Below are 13,752 nucleotides of genomic sequence, written 5' to 3' on the forward strand. Positions count from 1 at the left end.
TTGAACCTTTTTTAAAAGGAGTTTGAAATTCTAAGCAGTTATTTCTTAAAAGGATAAGAAAATATGCATATTAATAAGAAAGCTGCCAATAGGTTTAAGGTAGAAAGGCATAATTTGAAGAAAGAAGACCTGCACTTGCTATTTAGCACCATCTATTTCTCACATTCTTTTGTAAAGTAAGGAGATTATCCCTAGGGGCCTATACAACTCTAAATACTATTCTTTTTTTTTTTTTTTTTTTTTTTTTTTTTAACATTTTAAGAACAAGGATTATTTTATTCTTTGTATCTGTACCCTTAGAGCCTTAAATTTTCTGGCACATAGTGTCTACTTCAAAAAATGGTTATTCATTGAATGATTTGTTAAACAATAATTCAGTTTGGTCAATAATAATGGCCAAGACTCAAAATATTTTCAAATCTTGGCCAATTCTTTTTTTTTTTTTATTTTTAATAGCTTTTTATTTACAAGTTATATGCATGGGTAATTTTACAGCATTGACAATTGCCAAACCTTTTGTTCCAATTTTTCCCCTCCTTCCCCTCACCTAGATGTCAGGATGACCAATACATGTTAAATATATTAAAGTATAAATTAAATACAAAATAAGTATACATGTCCAACCGTTATTTTGCTGTAAAAAAAAAGAATCGGACTCAGAAATATTGTACAATTAGCCTGTGAAGGAAATCAAAGATGCAGACAGGCAAAAATATAGGGATTGGGAATTCAATGTAATGGTTCTTGTCATCTCTCAGAGTTCTTTCGCTGAGTGTAGCTGGGTCAGTTCCTTACTGCTCCATTGGAACTGATTTGGTTCATCTCATTGCTGAAGAGGGCCACGTCCATCAGAATTGATCACCATATAGTATTGTTGCTGAAGTATATAATGATCTCCTGGCCCTGCTCATTTCACTCAGCATCAGTTCATGTAAGTCTCTCCAGGCCTCTCTGAAATCATCCTGTTGGTCATTTCTTACAGAACAATAATATTCCATAATATTCATATACTACAATTTATTCAGCCATTCTCCAACAGATGGGCATCTCCTCAGTTTCTAGTTTCTGGACACTACAAACAGGACTGTCTTGGCCAATTGTTAATCTTTTAATTGTTAAAACTTTTCTCTGTCAATATTAATCTACCATAATAAGAGAGAGAATCAATATTACAGTTAACTTTCTTTCATTAAGTAAGCAGAAAACTAAGCCTTTATCAAATAATTTTAGTTTTCTGGCCTTTGACACAAAATACTCTCCAGGATGTAAATATATAACATGTACATATAAACACATGAAGTTTTAATGAAGAATGTTAAAGAGGTCAATGAGTGCTACAAACTGAAGAATCTTACTATTTTGTTTTGGTGGTCTGAATAATCACATAAAAATTTTGGGACAATATTCTTCTTCCAACATTTTTAAGATACAAAAGTATTAGATGAAGTCAGAATGTGCCAACAAAATAGATTTTCAAAAGAAATTTGAAGAAAAAGTAAAAGTGAAATTCATTTGCTAAAAGGAAGCAGGAAAAAAAAAATGCAAAGTCACAAGGACTGAATGAAGATGATTAAGTTTGGTGAAATAAGAATTGAAGTATAAATACAATTATCAAGCTTTTTGAAGAAGAAAACAAGATACTTAATAATACAGTATTGATACTTGAATACTTGAATACAGATTCAAGAGGAGGGAGGAAGATTCAGAAAAAAAAAAAAAAAAAAACAAGATGACTGATGACATGAATTTGGGAGGAGGAGAGGCCACAAAAATATTCCTAAATGGAAAATCATAAGTAGAAATTTAGCTCTTCTGCTACATTTGGAAACAATGAAACAGAAATGATTTGGAGGAAAACAACAAAAGTTGCCATTTATATGAGTATGCTTATTATATGGATTAAAAAAACATACACAAACCCTGAAAATATTACTCAGGTCAAATAATTGTTGCACTGTCAGTACATATTTTTAAAAAAATGCAATCCTAGAGTAAGTATACTCCAGCAACTATCAAAGACCCCATGAAGCAGAAAAATCACTAAACCAAATTGAAAATGTAACAGCAATGTCTTGTCAACACTTCTGTACAGAGCACAGACATGACAGCTAAAACAGACAGAAGAGAAGATGCTTTTGACAGCCAGGGTGTGTGAATGATTCTTTGAGTCAGATGGCAGCAACAAGTTACCAACTAGAAGATCTGCATGACAACTAACCATCCATCTGTATCAAACACCATCTGGCCAAGATGACTCCGGCTTCTGTGTATTTGACACGCCTCCCAATGCTGAAGACTAGCAAAACAAGTGGTCCACCCGCAGCTGAAGAAGTAAACAGGTATTACAAAGTCTTGGTACAAAATGGATTTGGGTGACTGGCACAACAGTGTGATGGAATATTACTGTACCATTCAAAATGACAAGCTTGAGGAATATAAAGAAATATGGAAAAACATATGAAATTATGCAAAAAAACCAGAAGTAGAAGAAAAGCACATATATTTACTATGATTATAAAAAGAAATATAAAAAACTTTATATGCATACAGATGTAGGAGAGATTTGAATCAATAAGTTACTGTTATTGGTTTCTTACAAAGTAGACTGAAAAAGCAAATCATTCTTATGTGGTTATGAACTTGCTTCTTACTTTATTTCTGTTTAAAATTTTTCAAAACTGTTTTTTTTTTTAATTTTTTTAAGGGGGAGAATGGATTTATATGCTAAAGTCATAATGAATACTGCATTGTATACAAAGTTTAGGGGTAATTCTCAATGACAAGGAACAGTAGACATGTCTCAAATTCCATAATGACAATATTTTACACATAAACTAAGCTTTCCTAAATGGACCAAAAAGCTTATCTTAATAAGAGGTTCTAGCTCACATCCAAGATTCTAGGAATACTCCAAACTGCCACATAATTTTGGATTCACAGCTGCACAAGCACTGCTGAATACAAATAAAATTAAACCAATGGCATGTTCTACAAAGTGAAAAGTTTCCTCTCTGGGATAACGAACCAGCTTTCATTTTTTTATCCTCTCTAAAACAAAAACTTTAAAATTTGTATTTTAAAATTTTATTTTTGAAAGATACAAGATCTTCAATATTTTAAAAGAAACCGTATCGCAAGTCAAACAATTTCTCTTCTTTATTCCTCCCCTCTCAAAACTGATATTAAATTTCAGAATCCTTTAAATTATTACAAATCTGACTACCCATTAACAAAGGGAGGTGAATAAGATTTGTTTAGCTATTACAGAGCCCTACAATATGAAGCTTGATGGTTCATGAAGGAACATAATTAAATAGTAATTATCTTATTGTATAGCACGTTAAGACATATCAACTAATTAACTAACTCTCATCGTGACACTTCAGTGAGCTAAGCATCATGTTCAATTTTACAGATGAGCAAACTGCAGAGAAGAAAAATGGTAAGGGTTTGTCCAAACTAGAATTATTACTCTAGTGCTTTTGGCTATCCAGGTCTACAAAAGACAATTATTTTCAGCTTCTTATTATGCTCCTCTCCTATTACTCAAAACATCAATGTCAGTTGTTATTCAGTCATTTTTCAATCATGTCCAACTCTTTGTGGCCTTATTAGGAGTTTTCTCCTAATATTGGATATTGGAGTTGTCATTTCTTTCTTTAGATAATGCTGTAGATGAGGAAACTGAGGCAAACAGGATTAAGTGACTTGCCTAGGGGTCACACAGTTAATAAGTATCTGAGGCTAGATTTGAACTCAGGAAGATGAGTTCTCCCAACTCTAGGTTGGGCATTCTAACCACTGCATCACCAACGTATCCTTAGTAAATCAATAAGCATTTATTAAGTCCCTTCTATTTGAGAGATGAGAGGCAGTGTTTTATAACAGATAATGAGCTAGATTCAGAATTAGGAAAACCTACATTCAAGTACTGTTTTTGATAGTTACTACCCCCATAACCCCAGGCAACACACTTAACTTCTCTCAATCTACTAGGCAACTACTTCTCTAAGACTAAGTTGCATAGCAGATACTGATTTTCATTGGTAGAGGCAGTATCCTCAGTGGAAGATCCCTGGATCAATACAAGTCTGATTTTTTAAAAAGTGCCAGGTGCTATGGATAAAAGATTAAAAATAAAAATTAAATAATCCATTTCAAAGATTGAACACCTATATTTACACACACACACACACACACACACACACACACACACACACACGTATACATACAATAAGCATAAGATTATATTTTTTGGAGGGTGTACTAGCAGCTAGGGTAATCAAAAAAGGTTTCATATAGAAAATAACTCTAACTGAACTTTGAGGTAAATTGGGGATTCTGAGAATCAAAAGGGGCAGGGAGCAACTATATCAAGGCATGGGAATAGAAGGTGGGATGGCATCGAGCAGCAACAGCAAGAATGTTATTTTGGCTGGACTACAGAGAGTGTGAAGAAGGAGAGTATAAGGTTGGAAAGGGAGGCTGGAGCTAGGTTAAAAAAGGTTTTAAATGTCAAATAGAGTTGTCCATATTTGATTTTAGCAGTAACTAGAAGCTGCTAAAGTTTTTTGAACAGGGAAGTAACAAGGCCAGTCCTGTGCTTTAGAAAATTCACGATGGAAGCTGTATGGAAGATAGTTCGGGAAATTACTTGATAAAATACCTGAAATTTGATCACAAACTACCTTTTATAATATTACAGTGATTACACTTTCTCAGCATGCCAAATTGGTATTCTGACAAACTATTTTTATTTTATAAATAAGTTTCTAATTCATTCTAAGTTTCAATAATTTAATTAGTTTCAGTTAATTTCAATAATTAATTTTAATAATTTTATTATTCATGTAGCATCAATTATCATGTCTATTCTAGATAATAAATGTTATGAGTGCTCAACAAAAATTGATTACTACCCATTGAATACAGATAAAGTCCCTCTAGTTTCCCACTTTCAGATTGTCCCCACTTTATACCTTATCTTTTCCTAGTCCACCTCTCTCTAGTTTAGTGAAATTTGAGATCTATTAGTCTTTGTTTAACGTGTGATACCCTTCACTTAACCAAGAATGTTCCATCAAAAAAAAATGTGGAATTCAAAGCTTGGAGAAAGGAGTCAAATAGGATTGAGAACTGAATATATAGAATAATATGGCTAACTAAAGCTACGTTAGAAAACTTGACAAAACTAGTTCTTTGGTTTTATCTTTATTATAAGGAAGGTCATTGGGGCAATTGTGTGGTATGTGTATGTGTGTGTGTGTGTGTGTGTGAGAGAGAGAGAGAGAGAGAGAGAGAGAGAGAAATAGCTATGAGTATCTCTCCGTAAATTGTCAAACTGTTCTATTTTTTAAAAAATACAGCCTTTTTTGCTTTACCAAGCAAGAAACATAGGAAAAAAGCAAGAATTCTTACGTTTTATGTTATTAAGCCTTCTGCTTACATCCTTCTTTATCTCCACTTTCATCCTTCTCTTACAGGAAGAAGTGACCATCTTTCCAAGGCCAAGCTATCTACATTACGGTCACATTCTATCCTGTTTTGTCCGGCAAATTACCCTATCAATTTTACTCTCTTATCAATATTCAATTTCTTCCTAATAACTATTTCCTTTTTGCAAACAGAATATGAATGTTTCCCCATCATTAAAAATATTCACTTGTTCTATCCACATTATCTATCATTTCTCCTCCTCTTCTCTGATTCATATTCACTGCCTTCACTTTCTCTCCTGCTTGGTTCTAAACCTTCAACAATCTGGTTTTTGTCATTATCATTTAACTAACTCTGTTCTCTCCAAAGTTAACAATAGCTTTTTAATATCAAATCTGATGACCTCATCTCAATCCTCATCTTGGAACTCTCTACAGTCTTTGATGCTAATCCATCACCCTCTTCTAGATATTCTTTCCTCTCTAGGGTTTCATATAACTTCTCTCTCCTTATTCTCCTCCTCTCTTCCTGACACCAATCATTTCTTCTCAGTCTCTTGCTGTCTCTTTCTCCTACCCGCAATAGAGTCTAAGGTCTTATCTTGAGCTTTCTTCTCTTTTCCCTCTGTGCCTTCTCACTTGATGATCTTATCAGTTCTCACATATTCAGAAGTCCAAATACAGATCATTTTCATATATCTAACCTTTTTTCCTAGACCATAGGCTTGCATTTCCAAATGCTTTCTGGACTTCCTCAAACTGGATACCCCAAAGACATTTTAAACTCAAAATGTCCAAAAGGTTATCTCCCCCTCCCCAAGCCATCCCTTCTTTCTGTCTTCTCTATTACAGTTGCTCTTGCCACTATCTTCCCAATCCAGGTTATTACGAGGAAACAAAATGCTCCTGTCCCCCAAGGTTGCAAAAAATCAGAGCAAATATGCCCTTCTACAGACACGGGCTAGTCAATAGTACAATAAGTAGATTTGGGATTGGTTAAGTGGTGCGTCCAAAAGAATAAAAATTAATGATTAAATGTCAGCTTAGAAGGTCTCTGGAGAATGCACTAATTGAGTCAAGATGGTGAAGCCATGGCTGGATTGCAGTTCATCTGTAAAAGATTTGGGAAAGCTCACTAGGAGTCACAGTGTCACATTTCTGGAGTTAGAAAGAACCCTTAGAGAACAACTATTCCAATTCCCACTTTTACTGATGAGGAACTGAGACTAGTGAGATTAAATGACTTTCTCAAGATCTCACAGCTGGCAAGCATCAGAGGTCTGCCAAATCAAGACAATTGGCATTAACTTTGCACCAGGCACTGTGCTACACTAGGGACACAAAGACAAGAAATAAAGCAGGCCTTCTTCCCAAGGAACTCACATTCTAATGAGAGGGAAGAGACACAATATGCAAACAACTATGTGCAAACAACTATGTACAAACAAGACATAAACAGAATAAATTAGGGGTAATCTCAGAGGGAAAACACTAGGATTGCAAGCTGAGAGGATTTTATATTTGATGTAATAAGGAGTTTACAGACTAAGGAGGTGACATTGTCATATCTAAACTTTAGGAAGATAAGTTTGACAGCTGAGTAGGAGAGAGGTAGGGTAGGGTGGAGTAGGGAGAAGGAATAAAGAGGGAGAGGCAGGGACCAACTATTGCAACTCTCCAGCCAGATTTAAAGAGTGCTTGTACCAAGATAGTAATAGTATCAGGAGAAAAAAGAAAGATATGAAAATAGAGATGGCAAGACTTGGCAAATCATTGGATATGATAAGGAATGAGAAATGAGAAATCAAGGATACCAAATTTGTAAGCCAGTGTGACTGGAAAGACAGAGGTACTCAAGAGAAATAGGGAAGTTAGGAAGAGCTAAAAGTTTGGATGAAAGAAAATGAATTTAGTACAGGATTCCAAATCCTATTCTCTGTGAAATAAAACACGTCACAGTATAATAAGACAACTAAAAAAAACTAGGAGTCTTAGAAATGAGGAAACTGAAGCCCAGAGACATTGCGATTTGTCTTCTGAATCAGTTGTATTATCAAATGGAATTCAGAATCAATCCTCCTGGCAATATTTCAGATACTCTAAGCCTGGTTCATTTGGCCAATATGCTGGCCAACACATATCCCTACTTTTTTTGATTCATACTAATTAATGCCACAACACATAGAACAGAGGTCACGGTATCATAGATTTAGAGCTGGATGGGGACTTTATGATTATTACTTTGCTCCTTGATAGACATTAGCCACCAAACTGGCCTTCTTTTTATTCTTTACATAGGATATTCTAGCTTCTATCTTTATGAATTTGTATATAAGCTGTCCTCTCAGAATCCACCTTATCCCTGCCTCTTAGAATTTTTAGTTTCCTTCGAATTTCAATTTACATTGCCTAACCCTACATGAGGCCTTTCTTGATTTCCTCATGTGTCCCCTCCAAAATTACTTTGGATGCGTTTTGTATATATTTTTCTATACTTACAAGATCTAAATTCTTTAAGGGTAGAGATTATTTTATTTTACATTTCCATTGTCATTTTTTAGAATAGTGCTTGCCACATAGTAAGTACTTTAATAAACTCTTGTTAATTGATTTAGTTCAACCTATTTGACAAATCAAGAAAATAAGGTTCTCGGGCATATCCAGTGGACAGGACTACTAATAAAGTTCCACATACAGTTATTAATCACTTTTAGATAAGATATCAATCTAATATCATTAATAATTTACATTTTTATTGTTCCTTAACATTTTCAAAATGCTCTTCCTACCACAATCAAGTGTAATAGGGAATGTTACCCCCATTTGACAGATAAGGAAACAGAGACTCAGGTTTTAGGGTTAATGCTATTAAATTTTTGGATGTTAGATTTGAATTTGGGTCTCCTGATTTAGTTTAGCTTGCTTTCTATTACACTTGCCTTATTTTCAACAAGATATTTCAGCATTGCCTCTGGCATAGGAAGCTGACTAAGCCATAGGGCTTTGTAGTAATTGAGGCAGATATTAGCAGGGATTCTTTTTTTTTTTGATAATAGCTTTTTATTTTCAAAATCCATGCAAAGATATATATATATATATATATATATATCCTTTTATTTACAGGTTATATGCATGGGTAATTTTACAGCATTAACAATTGCCAAACCTCTTGTTCCAATTTTTCACCTCTTACCCCCCACCCCCTCCCCAGATGGCAGGATGACCAGTAGATGTTAAATATATTAAAATAGAAATTAGATACGCAATAAGTATACATGACCAAACTGTTATTTTGCTGTACAAAAAGAATCAGACTGTGAAATATTGTACAATTAGCTTGTGAAGGAAATCAAAAATGCAGGTGGGCATAAATATAGGGATTGAGAGTTCAATGTAATGGTTTTTAGTCATCACCCAGAGTTCTTTCTCTGGGTGTAGCTGGTTCAGTTCATTACTGCTCCATTGGAAATGATTTGGTTGATCTCGTTGCTGAGGATGGCCAGGTCCATCAGAACTGGTCATCATATAGTATTGTTGTTGAAGTATATAATGATCTCCTGGTCCTGCTCATTTCACTCAGCATCAGTTCGTGTAAGTCTCTCCAGGCCTTTCTGAAATTATCCTGTTGGTCATTTCTTACAGAACAGTAATATTCCATAATATTCATATACCACAATTTATTCAGCCATTCTCCAACTGATGGGCATCCATTCAGTTTCCAGTTTCTAGCCACTACAAAAAGGGCTGCCACAAACATTTGTGCACATACAGACCCTTTTCCCTTCTTTAGTATCTCTTTGGGATATAAGCCCAGTAGTAACACTGCTGGATCAAAGGGTATGCACAGTTTGATAACTTTTTGAGCATAGTTCCAAACTACTCTCCAGAATGGTTGGATTCGTTCACAACTCCATCAACAATGCATCAATGTCCCAGTTTTCCCGCATCCCCTCCAACAATCATCATTATTTTTTTCTGTCATCTTAGCCAATCTGACAGGTGTGTAGTGGTATCTTAGAGTTGTCTTAATTTGCATTTCTCATTAGCAGGGATTCTTAATCTGAGTTCCATGGACTCTCAATGGTCATAACCAGAGTTCGATGGGTCTGTGAATTCTTTTTTTTTTTTTTTATTTGATAATTGTATTTCAATATTTGCTTCTTTTGCAATTCTATAAACTGTATTTGATGCTTTTGAAAATAGGATCCAAAGCCTTCATTGCTGAAAAAGTCCAGTCACACACAAAAGGCTAAGAATCAGTAACTAAATAAACTTGCTTATGCTTCTTTTTTTAAGTTCTCAACTAGTAATATATAATTATAAAACTTTTAAAAATTCAGTCTTAGAGACAGTAATAATTTTTCAAAGTTAACAATTCAAGCAAGAAAAAAACCAATAAAGAAAACATTCTTTACCAGATTGGAGAAAACAACATAATGGTCTCTGGATTTATATAAGTTTTTTTTTTTTTTACTTATTGAAAATAAGTATATCTCAGAGAGGGATAAAAAGAACATGTGGTTCTGATTCAAGACAGAAAGTGGTACAGAAGATTTCATCAACTCTACAAATGTGAGTTATTACACATTCTCCTCTTTCCTATCCTGTTTTTTTTTAAAGGTTATCTACAGTGAAAGAAGTATTGATTTTGATATTTCTCAGTCAATGCTTTATTTATTTTCCAAAGTTTTAAGGAAAACTCAGTGATTAAAATTCAGTTACTTCAGTTCTATTACTGCAGCAACAGACGTGTATTGATTAAAATCAAAATCTAAGAAAATACAACAAAAAAGAGACCTTAAAAAAATCTTTTCCTTTTTACAACAGAATAAAAAATTCCGTAAGAATGCCTAATGACTATGAGGGCATAACACATGAAAAGCAATGAGAGAAATTTTGTTAGGTGAAAGCCTGAAAATTAACATAGGCAATATGTTGAAAGCTATAATACTACCAAATATGTTAGCAGGTATTTTAAATGCTAGTTCTGTAAGATGATAAAAAATAATGAATAATATTAAATTTACTTAATTTTTCTTTATTACAAATTTGAATATTTGATACCACCCCAGTTTTCAGAGAAAAATCTGAAAAAAAGAAACTTTTTTTCCATTTATTTTATCTTCCTCCTTCCCTTTCTGAAACAGTATCTACTGAAAGCAGCTCACTTTTATACTTTAAGGTTTATGAAACACTTACAAATTGCTTATAACAGCACTTTGAGGCAATGAAAATATTTCTATTTTATATACAGGAAAATAACACTCAAAGAGGTTTATTGGTAGTTATGTAAGTTTTAAGTGCAGAAGCCAGTATTCAAAAATAGCCTCTTGACTTAAAGTTCAGAACTTTTTCGGACTAAAACTTAATGTTGATGTTATTACAAGCTTATTTCTGGGTGAGTAAGGGAATAAATTAAAGGAATAAAGGATTGCTTATCACTGTTTACCAGGCAAGGAAAGTCCTGAAAACTAACTCCTCCACCTGATCCAACTTTACCCTCCCTTCTCATTTTTTCTTCTGCTCACTTTACCAAATCAAGACCAGGCTATCAGATTTCTTAAAATCCATACAACTTTAGTGCAAGTCAAAAGCAAGAAGGGGGTGGAATGTGTGAGTGGGTGTGACAATAGGTGGGATATTCATTCCTAAAAGCAAAAGTGTTTAAGATGCAAATTTAAAATATAAACTTCAGTTTAAGTATCATCTTTCAATCATTTTACAAATAATCTCCTTTTTTCTTTCTCTTAGAGCCCACGTTTTCCTTCTTATATGGCACCCAAGAATGAGGGAAATTGCTAAGATACTGAAGAAATGTTATAAGATGTTAATTCCAATTAATTTTGCTACTGACTGTTCATTTCAAAGATTACTAATGGGTGATAGGCAGCAGACTAGAGTACTCGAATAGCACTCCATTTTATAGTGAAAATATATCAGGAGAAAGAAATATTTATCAGAGTTGGAAGGAACCGGTTTTCATATATCCTTCATTAGACAGATAGCAAAACTGAGGTCCTGGGAGGTGAATTGGCCTTCAAGCCACTAAAAATAGTTTGTTTGACAGTTTTAAGCTAGAACCTAGATCTTTTGTCCCTATTGTTTAAAAGCTTCTTCCACAACAACACAATGCCTTTTTGGTAAATGTTTTGAAGAATGTGACCTCCCAAACTCTTAGTAGAATACTTGAGAGAAGCTAAAACACCTAAACTTTCATTAATTATTGAAGTGTCCCCTTAAGCAGATTACCCTACTTGTTGGAAAGTGATTGTGTATCTTTCTATAAAAAGAAATTCATAATAAATTTAAGCAGTTTACCCTGATTATATTGTCACTGGTATAGAACTTGTTTCCAACTGATTATTATACTCATAATAAATTAAGCAACATGTTATTTTAAGGTTTGTATGGTCTTTCTGGCAAACAAACAACAATGTAAACAAATAAAAAGTCAGTTAAGGCACCAATACTTCTTGACTTTCTCGTTTTAAAAAAATCCTCTTGTTTTACAATTCATCTATGTTGCATATAAGATGGGAATACTGACATTTTTATTCCTAGATTTAAGAGAGTCCATATTTTTGGTCATTCACAAACATGTAACCCTTATTAACCCACAAACATTCCACATGATTCAGTTTTTTTTTTTTTTTAATATACCATGAAAAAGTATGTCAAATATTATGCCTTGATTAATTAATGTACCTCTGATATTTCAAACTATACTTCCCAGTCATTGCCATTTGTACCAATAAGTCAGCCGCAAATAGGAGACCACGATTTCTAAAAGGTAAATTTCCAAACTAGCATTACATACCTTTTGTTGTAGTTCTTTTACAGCGAAATCTCTGTCCATGCATGCCTGACGGAAAGCTTCATAAGCTTTATTGAGCTGCTCTCCCATGTTTTTATCCATTCCTCTCTGTCTTGTAGCATCACTGAAAAGGATAATGTCAATGACAAAGACCTAGAAGGAGCAAATCAAGAAAGAATTGCATCATTATTAAATAAACACAATCTTACTGTGTACTTTATAAACCTCTCTAATAAGGCTTATTGAGTATTCAGTAGTATGTAGTAATGATCTAGAAATCTGGCTAAGGGTACTTAAGAAACCATGAATTTTCACAATTTCCTAACATTTTTCACAAAAGTCTAAGAAACCAGGGACATCTAAATTCCCAAAGATATCACTTTTAAAATGGTAACTGACCAGGCCACCTGAACCTAAAGAAATGTGTTGGGCTAATTTTATTCATATTGCTCTACACTGTGCTTTCCAATAGAAGTGGAAAAAAAAAAAGCACAACAGTAGTAGCAATGTGGGGAGGGATATCTTTTACTAAACGGACAGTTACTTCCACTTACAAGGTGAATTCCTGCTACATTGAAATTGGAGCAAAATTAAATAGATAATAAATGTTTGTAGATGGGAGTTCATACTGTTGTTATCTCAGAGCAATTAAAATGTGTGAAAATGCTCTTATTTTAGCACAAAACCTAGGGAGGGCTGTTGTCAGATAGTACATTAAAAAAAAAAAAAAAAACAACACATCTTTTCAGTCCTCTTCCCACACTAGCTCTCCAACCTCCCTGCTGCTTCTGAACTATAGGTTATGTGGTTAGTAGAGGTAATTTGAGAATGGCCTTGTTTTGTACTATAACTCTGTACAACAGCTCCATCGGTCTACCTTTCTTGGTAAAGGCCCATCTAATGATTGGGATTCTCCTTTCTAGTTGGGAAGAGCACAATGAGGAGGAAGGAGGCCTCTGTTAATCATTCCTGTCATTATCAAATTCTTTTCCTTCTTTAGAAACCTTGCATTATCTCAGGTTCTGATAGGCTTCAAGAATTTCTATTTTATCCTAATATCAGTCCTCTGTAAATACTTTTCAGTCCTAGGGAAAAAAAAAATTATCTTACTTCAGGATATCAAAAGTATCAAAAACAGTTAAGTGACCAATCAGCTATTTCAAAACAGAAATAAGATTAAGGCCTTATTATGATTTCATTCTCCACCCAAGTAATTAAAGGCTCCTTAATATCAACTAATTTATCCTGTTTATCTAATGATTCACAGAAAGTAGCTATTTTTTAACAAACATTTCAAGAATGATTGTCTTTAGCAGAGTCAGGCTGTATTTTTTTAAAATCTTAAAACATCTATTGGTTTCACAGTGGATGACTGCTGTTCCTAGAATTCTGCAAATCCAAGTTCTAATCCTACACAGTGTGTGATCTCCAATATATCACTAAACCTGTGTCTTACTTTTCTCATTGGTAAAATGGAGATAATAGTAACATCTGCCTCTTATG

At 33.8% G+C, this 13,752-nt stretch overlaps 1 protein-coding gene across 5 annotated transcripts in view; it reads right to left on the bottom strand.

Annotated features, from left to right (window-relative positions):
* The window catches only part of TANK (TRAF family member associated NFKB activator), an 88,671-nt gene that overhangs the window by 32,494 nt on the left and 42,425 nt on the right, over positions 1-13,752 (bottom strand). For 4 of the 5 annotated variants that reach the window (XM_012544759.3, XM_023499241.2, XM_031960583.1 and 1 more), the window contains exon 2: positions 12,253-12,402. In XM_012544759.3, the coding sequence (XP_012400213.1) occupies positions 12,253-12,351 (99 nt within the window). In that variant the 5' untranslated portion in view covers positions 12,352-12,402. Of the gene's footprint in view, positions 1-12,252; positions 12,403-13,126; positions 13,720-13,752 lie in introns of those variants that run through there. The other variant, XM_031960584.1, reaches the window with a different exon arrangement.

The sequence above is a fragment of the Sarcophilus harrisii genome, chromosome 3 (assembly GCF_902635505.1).
Source record: "Sarcophilus harrisii chromosome 3, mSarHar1.11, whole genome shotgun sequence".
In the NCBI taxonomy this organism is placed as follows: domain Eukaryota; kingdom Metazoa; phylum Chordata; class Mammalia; order Dasyuromorphia; family Dasyuridae; genus Sarcophilus; species Sarcophilus harrisii.